The 13,909-nt window shown below is 34.5% G+C and overlaps 2 protein-coding genes across 3 annotated transcripts in view; one reads left to right on the plus strand and one right to left on the minus strand.

The window, feature by feature from the left end:
* cabp4 (calcium binding protein 4) overlaps positions 1-1,646 on the plus strand; it is a 13,330-nt gene extending 11,684 nt beyond the window's left edge. For both annotated transcript variants that reach the window (XM_016455831.1, XM_016455832.1), the window contains exon 8: positions 1,472-1,646. In XM_016455831.1, the coding sequence (XP_016311317.1) occupies positions 1,472-1,500 (29 nt within the window). In that variant the 3' untranslated portion in view covers positions 1,501-1,646. The remainder of the gene's footprint in view (positions 1-1,471) is intronic.
* Positions 1,647-2,329: 683 nt separating this feature from the next.
* Positions 2,330-13,909, minus strand: part of lonrf1 (LON peptidase N-terminal domain and ring finger 1) — a 13,911-nt gene continuing 2,331 nt past the window's right edge. The window contains exons 2-12 of the mRNA XM_016455822.1: positions 13,168-13,283; positions 11,782-11,904; positions 10,109-10,309; positions 9,766-9,991; positions 9,307-9,415; positions 8,352-8,466; positions 7,730-7,851; positions 7,249-7,407; positions 6,996-7,158; positions 5,350-5,502; positions 2,330-3,832 (exon numbers count right to left, since the gene is read on the minus strand). Coding sequence (XP_016311308.1) covers positions 3,674-3,832; positions 5,350-5,502; positions 6,996-7,158; positions 7,249-7,407; positions 7,730-7,851; positions 8,352-8,466; positions 9,307-9,415; positions 9,766-9,991; positions 10,109-10,309; positions 11,782-11,904; positions 13,168-13,283 — 1,646 coding nt within the window. The 3' untranslated portion in view covers positions 2,330-3,673. The remainder of the gene's footprint in view (positions 3,833-5,349; positions 5,503-6,995; positions 7,159-7,248; positions 7,408-7,729; positions 7,852-8,351; positions 8,467-9,306; positions 9,416-9,765; positions 9,992-10,108; positions 10,310-11,781; positions 11,905-13,167; positions 13,284-13,909) is intronic.

A 13,909-nucleotide genomic window follows, 5' to 3' on the forward strand; every position in this document is an offset into this window, starting at 1 on the left:
GCTTACTTTGCTCCTGTTACCAAACGTTGGTTTTCACGAGACTCACTGGCGCATGCGCAACGACAACTTCTTACATCATCAGCCCGGAACTGCTTCCGTGTACAACTGTTGGCGCAAGCTAGATTAAAGTGATTATTACGTTTTGAATATTGCGCATTAAATATCGCATGCGATTTATCGTGCAGCCCTAATACTTTTCTTACAAAAACGCATCGATTCGCTACAGGAGGCCTTTGTTCACCCCCCGGAGCCATGTGAGACACTTTTTATTATGGATGGGCACTTTTTATTTCACTTCTTTTGGACTGAAGCACTGCAACACAAGTTATTGTGTCATAAAGGATGTTACCTAACTCAGGTAACAATTCCCGCCATTAAACAGCTTGAAAGATCAAAGACAATTTTTAATATATAAATATAACTCTGACTGGATTCGTCTGAAAGAAGAACGTCATATACACCTAGGATGCCTTGAGAGTGAGTAATTTATGGGCTAATTTTCATTTTTGGGTGAACTAAACCTTTAAGACAATAACAAAACTTTAGAGCGCTGTCTAGTGGCCAGCATATGAAACAGCAGCAGCCCTCTTTTCACTTGAAGTAAATATGGCTCTTGGGACCTGCTCTTCTGAGGATATATGGGTAATTTGTGTAGCCTGGAGGGTTAAAAAGAGTTTGAAAGCTGAGGTTGTACCCATTTGAACACACCGAGACCAATCTTGTACTAAAAGTGGACTGACTAAATTTTTCACATTTAACCAAATTCACATGTCCTCATAATGACATTTTTATAATTGGACCTCACTTTTAAAACCAGGTTAACTTTGGTCTAATATACTGTTTTAACCATGAGCTGTCCATATACCTAACCCCTTTCCCTTTCCTTTTCAAATACACAAAAAGTACTAAGTTAACCACAGTTGCTAGGTTAGTCATTTAGATATTTACCATAGTTAGTGCCCCAAAACAACAAACAACCATACAATAACGTGTTATACTGTACACATACATTATACTATCACTATAACTCCCACAGAGTACATTCACCTCAACTGTGGCGTAACAGACACCCCTAACAACCTTTTTATTTACTTGATTTTTAATTATAATGAGTTATAAAAACGAAGGAGCTTCTTGGCTTGTTAATCACAACATAACAACAAACGCGTCTGCTTACCTTACTCAGGTAACAATTCCCGCCATCTTCATCTTTAATCTCTAACAGTTATATTGTACGTATGTGAACCAACTTTGATAAAGTAGTCCAAGGTGGAAAAATTTGAGCTCGAGAACACAAGTCGAATGTGTTTCAAGAATTGGATAGATATGTGAACTTCAAGCTCCATTTTCACACGAATTCCGTTGATTCGTACAGAACCCCTCAAGTGACATTTCAGGGAAAATCTTTACACTTTCTCTTTCTAATCTAGTCGAATAAATAACGACTAGTTTTGCCTCTGTTTTCTTTCAGAGTTTGTCATGATGCTGTCTCTCCGATAGCTGGATGTTTGATGTTTTTCATACCTGAGAGCTCAGTCAAACTTGTCAGTCAAAGTTGTTAAATAATACATTGTGCATAAACTGCGGATATCTATGTAGAAATGTACAGAGTATATATTTGTATTCAATAAAGGTCTGAAACTGTGTGAGAATGTTCTGGTTGGTCGATGCAGGATGATGGATTATCTAATAAGTAGTTAGAACAGGACAACAAGTCTGCGAGTTATGAAACATGCTGCTGTTGCTCAACCAGTGACGCTGCTGCGACCTAGTGGAGGATATAGGTAACGATGATGATGATAATAATAATAAATGTTATTTGTTAATCATGTAATAATAATACATGTTATTTGTTTTTATTATTATCTAATAGTAGTAGTCGTAATAATAATAATAATAACAATAATAGTAATAATATAATATAATAATAAATTAGGCTCCAGCATCCCTGTGACCATACATAGGACAAGTGGTTTATGTAATAATTTATTATTGTTAGTAAAAAGAAGGAAATTAATGATAATAATAATGTATTAATATTATATGAATAATAAGAATGATAATCATTTTTATTTTCATCTAATAATTATGATGATGATAATAATAATAAATTGTTCCTGCAAGTGATTTGGAAAATGGATAGATAATAATAATAATAATAATAATAATAATAATAATAATAATAATAATAATAATAAATTAGGCTCCAGCATCCTGCAACCCAACAAAATAATTGTTTTGGAAAATTTGGAGTTTTTTTTTTTAATAGACGGAGAGATGATGATGATGATGATAATAATAATAATAATAATAATACAATAAGCACAGATACAATTGAAAAAGATGTGGATTTTATTTGAAAATTGACAACTTAAATATTTGAGCAGAGCTGTAAAAAAAAGTATTTTTCAAAACAAAAAGATTTACATACAACAAAACCGTTATCTGACATATTTTACACACTTAAAGGATTTTGGCCAAGAGGCAAATTAAGTAAATTAAACCACAGAATTAATTCTCCACCAACAGGAATGCAAAAACCCAAGCCGATGCATTATACCGTAGGAGCAGAATGCAACAAGGTATTATAAGGCAAAAGTTAGTCTGCACACAACAAGCACCACACAGGTATGAGCTAGTGAGTTAGCATTCATAACTGTCAAGATGCAGGATGCTTGCAGGGTCTCCTTTCAGTATGGTGCTGGTTGCAGCCAACGATAGTCTGTTTTTTTTACTTGTTTACATCTGTCAAAATATTGCAAGTTTCCCTTTGTTTACTCAAATAAAATACATCAATATCTCAGCATCATTCTTAAAAATTACTTCTAAATAATTTGACAAAGAGCAGCTTGTAACTAACAGAGAAACTTGCAATATGGTGACACGTTGATTTTGCTGTTTTGACTGACCAAAGCAAACCCACAGCAAATGAATAATACGTCTGAAACGAAACTGTAGAGATATTTGGAAGTCCTAATTATTTCCCCGGCAGAAATTAATCTATTCTAAACAGAAGTCTCGTGCCCATCTCTGAGACAGGACGGGACAGTGCAAGCTTCATTGACGTCCATTACTGCAAAAGTAACACAAATGAATATAAGTGCATCGTCAGAGTTTTCTCTGTCTTAAGCGACTCAGCTGTTGTGCGACAGTGACTTCTTGTGCGAAAGCTCGGCTGGATGCTCGGAAGCGATATTTCTGCTTTTGTTTTTCCAAGAGAAAAAGAAAAGATATTCAAAATGGTCTTGCCTTCTACCTTGGTGCCCAAAAATCTACCTTGAAGATTAGTTTTTGCAGATGCTCCCTGTCATTTCAAAACACACACACACAAAGCATGGCGTGAATATGTTGGAATGCTTTCCAGCAATATTTCTGCCCTCAAAGCACTGTATGGAGGCTACGGGCATTAGACGGAAATGTGAGGGATCCGCACAAAGAAAAGTCAGATGGTGATGAACAGATCGCTATGAAACGACAAAAACACTTTGTTCTTATAACTCTCTCGGCATGAATTACATCTAAGCCCACAGACAGAAATCTGTGTCGGGCTTTCAGTGGAGTCTCCTTGAATTCTCATTAGTTCTTCATCAGTCAGCACCATAGAGTGTTTGCATGTTGGCCAGCAGAAGGACACAGACATTAGCTGGTGGAAACAGAGTTCTGTGTGGAAGCTCTAGTCGCTGGAAAGTTTCTGCAGGTAGGTGAGGATGTGCTGGATCTTGACTAGTCGCTCTTTTAGTGTTGTCATGGAAAGAACAGACAGCTGGTAACGTGGATCCACAGGAAGAACAGCTAGCAGCCACCAACAGCATGCTGGACCATTAGGTGTGGCCTTGAAAACAAAGAAATAAAGAAATAGTGTTATTGTCTAGTAAGCTCATGTACTAATAAAGTGTACCAATACACTAACACATAAGTACAGTCACATTCAGTCATATCCTAGAGACGAATAACATATCTGTACTGTATCGGTTCTCTGCTGATATTAGAGATCTGTTGATATATCAGCCGATATTGAATATTTAATTGTGCTGCTTGTTTCCTCATTTATACATTTAGATTACCTTTGCCATCTTGTGTTATTTTAGTATTATTTATAGTTTTTATAATTATTTTAAATGAGCTTTTTTAAATCTTTTTTTTATTTTTGTTTTATGCGCTTTTGTGATTTTTATTATATATCTTTTTTTTTAATATTTCTACTTAGCTTTAATTTGTTTTTATTTTAGTTTTAGTCATTTTAGTGTCAGCTATTGACATTATTTTATTTCCGTTAGTTGCCAAGGCAACATTTGTCATTTTTGTTAAATATTTAAGTAAATTTTTTTTTTTAATCTAATATATATATTGAATTTTATTTCAGCCTTATTTTAATTAATGAACAAATTTTGAATAGTTTGTTTTAGTTAGGCTAACAATAATAACACTGCATCGAATACTCACTTCAAGTTAATTTCTTAAAAAAAAAATCTTTAAACAATTTAAAAACACTATTAAATGTAATATTTAGCTAATCTCAAAATGTATTTGCATTTTTATACTGTACATTGAAATGTTATGATGCCTAGCATTTAAAACTTCTAATTTTATTATTAATTTTTTATTTTTTTTGACAAAATATTATTTAATTTTAATATCTGCTCTTTGGTTATCAGCCATAACACAACAAAAACCAAATAATTATATACAAATAATTATCAACTCATTGGTATTGGCTAGAATTGGTTTTGGTATTATTCAGTCCTGCTTTTAACTTTTTACCTCAACATGAGCAGGCAGATCAAGTTTCTGAACACTACTGATGTGACGTTTTATAGCCCTTTTTCAAAGAGGAAGTTCTGAGTTACACAGAACATCAAACTTTTCTTTAATCTGAAAAGATCAAGGAAATTTTGATTCCTCATGACATGACCCCGTTATTATCATGCTTTCTTTTTGTAAAAGAGAAACGATGAGCTAAACTAAATGCTGACGAAACTAGCTTGAACATCTGTACAAATCCTATTTGTACTCAGAAATCACAGGAGAGGCCCTTCAAATCGACCATATAAGGCTCAGCTATGTTCATGAAGCTTATACAACCATAACCTCCCTCCGTTATTATTCAAAGCATGCCGTCTCTCTTTGGGACAACACGCTAATATGTTTACCAGACAGTGTGCGCGCGTTTGCGAGAGCTGCCAGATCCACTTCCGTTCTTTCTGACACATTTATGATGTAACGGCACTTATGCAAACGCAACCCTGAATGCACTTTGACCTACTTCCTCCCATCCAGCCTGCTGTAGGGCAAAGAAAGAAGAGAGACAGACCTTCTCTCAGTAGTAGGGATTAAGAGAGCGGGAAATACCTGGATGTCAGCTTCTCTCTCTGGCATGGGCCCAAAATGCTGCAGGATCTGGTTCCGGAAGCGGTTCTCCAGGTTCTGGAACCATTTACGGGCCTGATCGTACACCTGATCATGTAACACTTGTAGCTTCTCCAAATCCTCCTCATCATTTACCTACAATGCACAAAACTGATCAATACTCCAGCTTTTTAAATACTGTATCTTTAAGCTTAATTTAAATTCTGGTCAACATACACTGTAGAAGGACATGTGGTTTGCAAACAAGATATTTCTGTTCCTGCATTCTGCTATATTACAGTAATTTAAAAATTCAAGCGACTATGGTGCTAAAATTGAAATAAATCAAATAATAAAAATAATAAAATTACCTTATTAAAAATCCTATCCTTATTTTGAGCCCTAAATGCGATCATAATTATACACATATATTTTCCTGCATTCCTCTATATTAGAGTAATCTAAAAAATCTTTCATATCCTCCAGATACACAATGTTTGCAGTACAGTATTTGTCTTTCAATCCATGAAAGAGGATGCAAAATTTTAATCATTTCTCAGCAAAAATGTTTATAAAGTAAATAACTATAACTGCAAAACAATTTTCTTAGAAAAAATGTATATATATTAGTGCTGTCAAATGATTAATTGCGATTAATCGCATCCAAAATAAACGTTTTTGTTTACATAATATATGTGTGTACTGTGTGTATTTATTATTTATATATAAATACACACACGCAGCATATATTTTGAAAATATTTACATGTATTTACATGTATATATTTATATTCATATAAATGATATCATATATAAATATATTTAATATATAAACGTAACATTTTTCTTAAATATATACATGCATGTGTGTGTATTTATATATACATAAATATACACAGTACACACACATATATTATGTAAACAAAAACTTTTATTTTTGATGCGATTAATCGCGATTAATCATTTGACAGCACTAATATATATAGTCTATAAATAAAACTACAAATTAAAAACAAATAAATATTACATGGCTTTATTTTTTTAATAATAAAAAATGTAAATACTTTTTTCATACCTAGAAAACTAAGGTGCTAAATTTAAATAAAATATAATTTACCTTATTTAAATACATTTTTTTTATTGTTGAACCCTAAATGCTCAACAATAACATAGACATTAGATATTCTTTTCCTGCATTCCTCTTCATTACATTAATCTAAAAATCCATCATTGTGCATACTTTCTTAGCAAAAACGTTTATAAAGTCTATAACTATAAATGCAAAAAACAAAAACACTATTAGTTGGCTTTATTTTTTGTAATAAAAAAAAAAAAAGAATATATTTTTCATACTTAAACTATGGTGCTAAAATTTAAGTACATTTTCTGAGCAAAAATGTTTATAAAATCTTTAAATATAACTACAAATTAAAAACAAAAAAATTTTCATTAAAAAAAAGAAAATATTTTTTTTCATACTTAGAAACCTATGGTAAATAAACTATGGTAAATAAATTTAAATAAAATTTAATTTACCTTTTTTTTTTAATTGCCCTGAATGCTCAACAATATCACAGACATAAGACATTCTTTTCCTACATTCCTCTACATTACAGTAATAAAAAAAAAAAAAACATGAGAAGTGCGTACTTTCATATCCTCCAGATACTCGATGTTGGCGATACAGTATCCATCTCTCATTCCACGTGAGAGGACGCGAAACCTCTTTCCTCCGACTGTATCCACAACAGACCGCCCATCTGGGAGGAAATGCACGCTGCGGATCTGGAGCATGCAGCCGTAGTCCACAAACCTTCATATATCACAATATAAAAGTCAGCTACACCATCCGACAGACTTAATGCTCACAGTCCCATGAGATCTCATATAAGCACACACTTACCCTTTCTGGGGGTCGCTGATGCACATGCCAAACTGACGTGTCCCGGTTTCCATGCAGCGTCGGATCATGAGACGGTATCGTGGCTCAAACACATGAAGGGGGCAAGGCACAGTGGGGTAGGCCATGGTACAAACAAAGATGGGCACATTCTTTGTTAAACTGGGGAAAGACAAATAACATACAGAACAGACCGAGTGCGTTTGGCAGATTAGATATAAATAATTATGCAAACAGTATGTGAAATTTTACAGTGCGAGTAATTTTATATCATGGTAACAATATGAATCACAATGTGTAAATAAAACGAAATTTTTTTTGTTTTCTCTTTTATTTGGAACTGGATAGATGGAAACCAAACGATTATGCATAACAAATGAATATTAAGTTCAGTGCAAAAGCAGCTGCACATTATGTAACACTTCAAAACAAAACGATGAATCTGATTGGATGAGCCACAAACGAAGCAGTTGTGCAAACTTACTCTGAGAGCTCTTTTGTTTCCTCTGTATGCAGCTTCAGTCTTTCTGAATGTTCCTTGAATAGATACTGCTTAATGATGTTATCCAGCACTTGTGTGATTGTGTACTTTCTGAAGGCAAGATACTGTATGAAGAACCAAACAGAGGAGGAAGAGAAATGCAGAAAGAATTGGATTGGTTACTAATGCTCAAATCATTTAAACTGTAACTGACAATATGAAAACAAATGTACAAAAAATGCCATCCCATTGCACAACAATAAGCATCACTGAATGGCCTGAAGTCAGTGTGAAACTTGTGATAGTCTTGAAAGCATTAGTTAAAATGAACATTATAATGAAATCAGTAATGTTTGGATACTATGTAATCATTGTAATTTTTGTAAAATACATATGTAATTTTTAGCAAAAATGTTTATGGACTATAAAAATTATGGTGCTAAATCTTAAATAAATTGGACTTATTAAAACAAAATACAACACAATTTTATGATTTTATATCATTTATTTCAATAATGCAATTAACCTAATAAAAAAAAAAAGCCTTGTTGAGCCCTAAATGCTACTATAATTAGTTGATTGTTGCTTGCCATGCAAATGCACAGTCTGTGATTTCGAGACAAACCTCTTTTAGGCTTTCTTTGCAGAGAGGGCACTGGGGATTGTGGTCTAGACAGCGCTCCAGACAGTTTTTGCAGAACATGTGGCCACAGGGTGTCGTGACAGGCTGATAAAATAATCTAGAAAAGAGACAGGAGATGATCTTGAGCTATATTAAACAGTGACTGACGCTTTCCATTTCAGGGTGAAAGCAAGCACGCTTTCACTGACACATATACTGTATGAACCTTTCATCTGGCAGCTGAGGCTTTTTTGTTTTCCGAGGTTAACATTACAGGCTCTATTAATTTGTCTTCTATACGTGCACTGTGTAATTTATAAAATAAGCTATTCTAAGACCCTGTTTACAACTGGTTTTTAAAATCCATCTCAAATCTTATCACTAGTGGACAATGCCACAGTCCTCACAATACCAAGTTAACAGTAGCTGATATAAATAACAGTGAAATCTTGTGATTTCAGCTACCAATTTTGATACCAAAGCATAAAAAGCCACATTTTGACATTATATGAAATATGAACTTTTTTAATCAAGTCAATTTAAAACGATTGAGAATTCTGCAAGAAATGTTAGGTTTTTGCATTAAAATAAACTTTTTCAGAAACTAACTTGCTATTAAACACATTCCTTTTAAAAGTTACATTTTGACATTATATAAAATATTAACATTTAAACATATTTAAGTTTTTTTTCATAAAATATATGTTTTTTAGAAACTATTTTGCTATTAAACACATTCAATTAATTATTAACATTACACAAAATAGTAACAAATTAAAATAAAAAAAGCAAATACATTTAAAATAATTGAGAACTCTGCAAGAGATATCTTTATTTTATATGATTTATTCTAAAGCTTATATGGGAGAAACAGTGCACTGATTAATTGTACTTTCATCCTTTACTTCTTTATTAGGCCTTTAGTTGATTTGACTCTAGAAACACACTTTTCTCTCACCTCATACAGAGAGAGCATTCAAAATCATTTGGGTCCAGCAGGTCTTTTGGCAAGGTTCGATGGGACTTGGTTTCCTCAGTAACCACAGGAGTAGCTGCACTGGCATTCGCTGAAGGAGAAAGGTTGAAGAGCGGAGAGATGAGGACACCACTTTATTTAGGGCAAACTCAAACTGCAGACATTTTCAGCTGATGATAGTAATGCATTCTGCTCACAGTGCCAGTGGAAGCAAGGCAAACTCCAAAATGTACATATTTTAAACACCGACTGATCATTAGGTTGCCTGAACAGAAAGTGGAGTAATCAGTCTAAGGATGCCCTGTAAATATATTAGGAAAACCACCAGCTACATTATAGTTTGGCTGTCATAAAAATGTTCAGATGTGCAGTCAATACAGTATTTGCGTGGCTTTTCAACCTTGTGTTGGCATCACGTTCTTATCAGGCGAGACGACTTACCTACTTGCTTTTTATATTTACTGCTGTGGCTGTAAGCCACGCCAGGCCCTGCTTCAGACACAGAAAGCTTCCTCTTTAGCAGCGCGCCTTTTTCTAGGTCACCCAATTGTGGGGCGGAGCTAACTCTTTTAAGCCTCTCCTCTACAGCTCCTGCTATCCCGTGAGCACGAAGGGAGTGAGCTCTGCTCAGGCCGGAGCGCTCCAGACTTTCAGACCGACCTGGTTTCTGCAGACATAGAAAAATTAGGTGTTAAAGTATTAAGAACCGCTAATGTCACTGGCAACTAGAGATCTATTTCTAAAGCTCATTTAAAATACAAGTTGTTAAAGGTGACCAGCAAACCTCTGAGGTTGTAGGGGGCTGGTGGGGAGATGCTGCCTGTGTGTCAGACTGGTGCTGGGCTTGCAACTGGGTCTGCTGGTCTTGATCCTGGCCCTCGGACACCATGGTTTTACTGCGCAAGTGTGAGGAAGTGTTGTGGGTTGTCTCTCTCAAACCAACCTTGACATTATCACAGGCCGGAGCCAACAGGTCATGCAAGATCTGAAGATGAAGAACAAAAAAGATGGAACAAAAACAGGCAGTTTAACAGAGGTTTAGAAGACTATATAGCTAAGAATATACGTTCTTATATACAGTGCCATTCAAAAGTTTTTTTTAAAAGAATTAATACTTTATTCAGCAAGGGTGCATGAAAAATTCTATTTCAAATAAATGTTTTTAAATGTTCTATTTCCTGAAAAAAAATGTATCACAGTTTCCACAAAAAATGTTCTTGAATTGTTTCTTGAGCACCAAAATCAGCTCATTATAATGGTGTCTGAAGGATCATATGACACTGAAGACTGGAGTAATGAAGCTGAAAATTCAGCTTTGTCATCACAGAAATAAATTACATTTTTACATATATCAACATTTCTGACATTACTGTCTGTAGTCTATTATTGATCAAAAATGCAGCCTTGATGAGCATAACTTCTTTCAAAAACATTTTTAAAATCTTACGACGCCAAACCATTAAAACGGTATGTTGTGCACAACTAATCTTGCTGCATTCCATTCAAATTAAGATAAATAGATCGCAAGAATTAGGCGCCTCTAGCTAGTGTTTATGCCTCAGAACTGTTATTTAAGACACCAGACTGTGTTAATGTCATTGAGAGATCATGATTTCTCCTTTAAAATAGTTGTCAGTCTTAATGTAGGCCAAAGAAAAGCACCTAATTACATAAGGGAGTGTGTTTTAAGCCTTCTGTAAACACACACACACACACACACACACACACACACACTCTGAAAGATACACATTATGCAACGATCACAGCGCACTTTCTTCATCTTTCCGTGGGCTTAGGCAGAAAGTCACAAGGCTTCACCAGTAATAATTATCTTACATAATTTAATTATGGTCCATAACTGATACGAAACAGCAGTTTGGCCACAGCACATTACAATAAGTTGACCTTTAAGAACACAAATAACTAAAACTGTATCTTGAACAGAGAACAGTTCTGTCTCCAGTGCACTGACCTCTGACCTACAATATGAATCAACACGGAGTATCGTGAGACCATACCTACTGTGCCAACAAATGGCTTTATATAGTCCTGAATAAACAAAATACCTAATAAACCCACATGCTCTCATATTAGATGGCCAAAGCAGCAAAGTAGCAAAATACAGACAACTTAATGACGCTGTAAGCAATGTTTGCTCTTCTACAACTTCCACTAGACAAATTATAAATAAAATAAAATATAAATAAAACATGAATAGAAATTAAATATAACTTTATAATAATAACTTATAACTAATATATTAAAATATAATATTGAATAAAATAATATAAATTTGAGATGATGCCCTAGCTTATTTCATGAGTCATCTGAGGGTGTTTATTTGTTTTCTAACATATCAATTAAGTATCGATACTGAAATTCAAGTTGGTAATGTAATGTCCGATTTTTATTATAATTTCCACTGAATTAAACTACAAAAGCAGAAATTAATCTCACCAATTCCACCTCTTGTTTGGCCTGATGGAAGTTTTCATCCAATGCCAAACACTGAAGGAAGACCTGCAGAGAGTCATCTACATGACCCATCTCTTGGAGAATTTTTGCTTTCCGGAAATATCCCTGCAAGAGAGAGACAGATCAGAGTGAATTAAGCTTCCAGTAGTACAGATGCTGTTTTTGGGTTAATCTGACTTGAATGGGACTGAGATTCTAGTCATGTTAATGGCCTCAAGGCTAATAACAGAGCTAGACACTCTGAGATAAATACACACTTGAGTGACCCACATCTCTGCCTTATCCCTACCTGTCTGTATCTCCTTATCTCATTTGTCAGCTTGGCAAACATGCTTTATACCTTAATCATGTGTTTAACACAACTACATCCCCTCAACGGGTTTTCCGATATCAACACAAGTCCAGAATAAATGTAGTAAAAACTGAGCTAATTTAATAAATAGATAGGTCAGAAAAGATGGTGCTGAAATTCCCATTTCAAATGAATAGCAATCATCAGTACTGAAAAAGAAAAACATTCAAACTCATTCATGGTCAAGAATCTACAAAAAAGCAGGACTAAATCATATGGATAGCCCTTTTCTGTGACATAATTAGCATTATTGTTGTGAAATCTGCTGATTAAATATGTCACCATGGTAATACTCACTATTTGGGAAATATAGATATTGTAATTAAAAATACTGTAATGTTTTGCACTTATTGTCATTGTTTTAAAGCAAAAGTGTATGATTGATTGAGTGATTGCTTATAACCACAGCTATATTCATAGCGAGCAACAAGTGAATAATAGAAATTGCAAATAAATAGATAAACTATATCAATGAAGAAAATAATCATAAAAGGTTTTTTTTTTTTTTTCAAATTTGTCTGATTAAATTTCTAAAACAAGGCACCTTTTTCATTTATATTTATATTGTTACCATTTGATTGACTAATTACATGATTCTTTATATTATTTCTTGTTTGTGTATAAGTCAATCAATAAAGTACAAACCATTAAAAAAAACAATCTGGTCTCACTTCATTAAAAACCTTAAGCAAATAAAAAGTAAAGCGTCCTAGAGGAGTTCAACAAATATGCATACATGAATTTATAGGCGTTATAGGGGTTCATTTTTGCAGTATAACTAGCTATTATTGTAACTGAGAAAAAAAACATCTAAATATTATATAATGCCAAGCATCTATATTATTTGAACACACAAGCATTTATCCTTTGAGTTATGGCTATGACATTTGGAAACTTAAGTTTGCCGCCTGTTTTTAAAGCAACAATCCAGCTACTAAAATCTGTGCAAAAGCATGCTGATGTACTGTAAATTAGTCATCTGTGGCAGTACGTGTTAGGAAAATTCATTGACGTACCTCTGGGGATGGGGTAGCAATCAGGCAGGACTCCCAGTTTTTTAAAGCCTGACGGTACTGCTTCAGTCCTCTGTGAGCCTCGGCATGGCACATCCGCACCCACACATTACTAGAGTCTGAGAGAAAGAGAGAATCAGTGAGAGACAATGACAAAACGCAAAAGCACAGCTCTAACTACCACTTATTTAAGTCTGTCTGACGAGCATTATGATATTATTACAGTACTTCAGATGGCATAGATTAAATGTGTAAGATCAGTAGATCAAGGAGAGACATTTGTGCACTGAAATGCCACAGGAATAAAGGAAGAGAGGATGTGGCACTGCAGCAGCACTGCCTTTTTTCACAAGGGCAAATGAGGACACACCAGGAGAGATGAGACTGCTGCACTCTGATTACACTGACTCTCTGTAATACGTTCAGGGACTTTATGGATCTGAACCAACACTTTCATGAAGATACGCATTAAGAATACAATGTGTCAGAGGTAGGGCTGCACGATAAATCGCATGCGATATTTAACGCGCATCTTATCAGTAAAGCCGGTTCTGTAATCAGCGGTAAATCTCCATCACCTGCGGGCTTTCACATTGAGCAGCATTAACTACGCAGAGCCGTTGTTCACTGACGAGTTGCGCAAAACCACGTTCATATTCGCGCGATTTTTTGCGCTGCTCGTCAGTGAACAACGGCTCTGTGTAGTTAATGCTGCTCAATGTGAAAACCCGCAGGTGATGGAGAT

This window comes from Sinocyclocheilus anshuiensis, unplaced genomic scaffold (assembly GCF_001515605.1).
Source record: "Sinocyclocheilus anshuiensis isolate Anshui unplaced genomic scaffold, SAMN03320099.WGS_v1.1 scaffold555, whole genome shotgun sequence".
NCBI lineage: Eukaryota > Metazoa > Chordata > Actinopteri > Cypriniformes > Cyprinidae > Sinocyclocheilus > Sinocyclocheilus anshuiensis.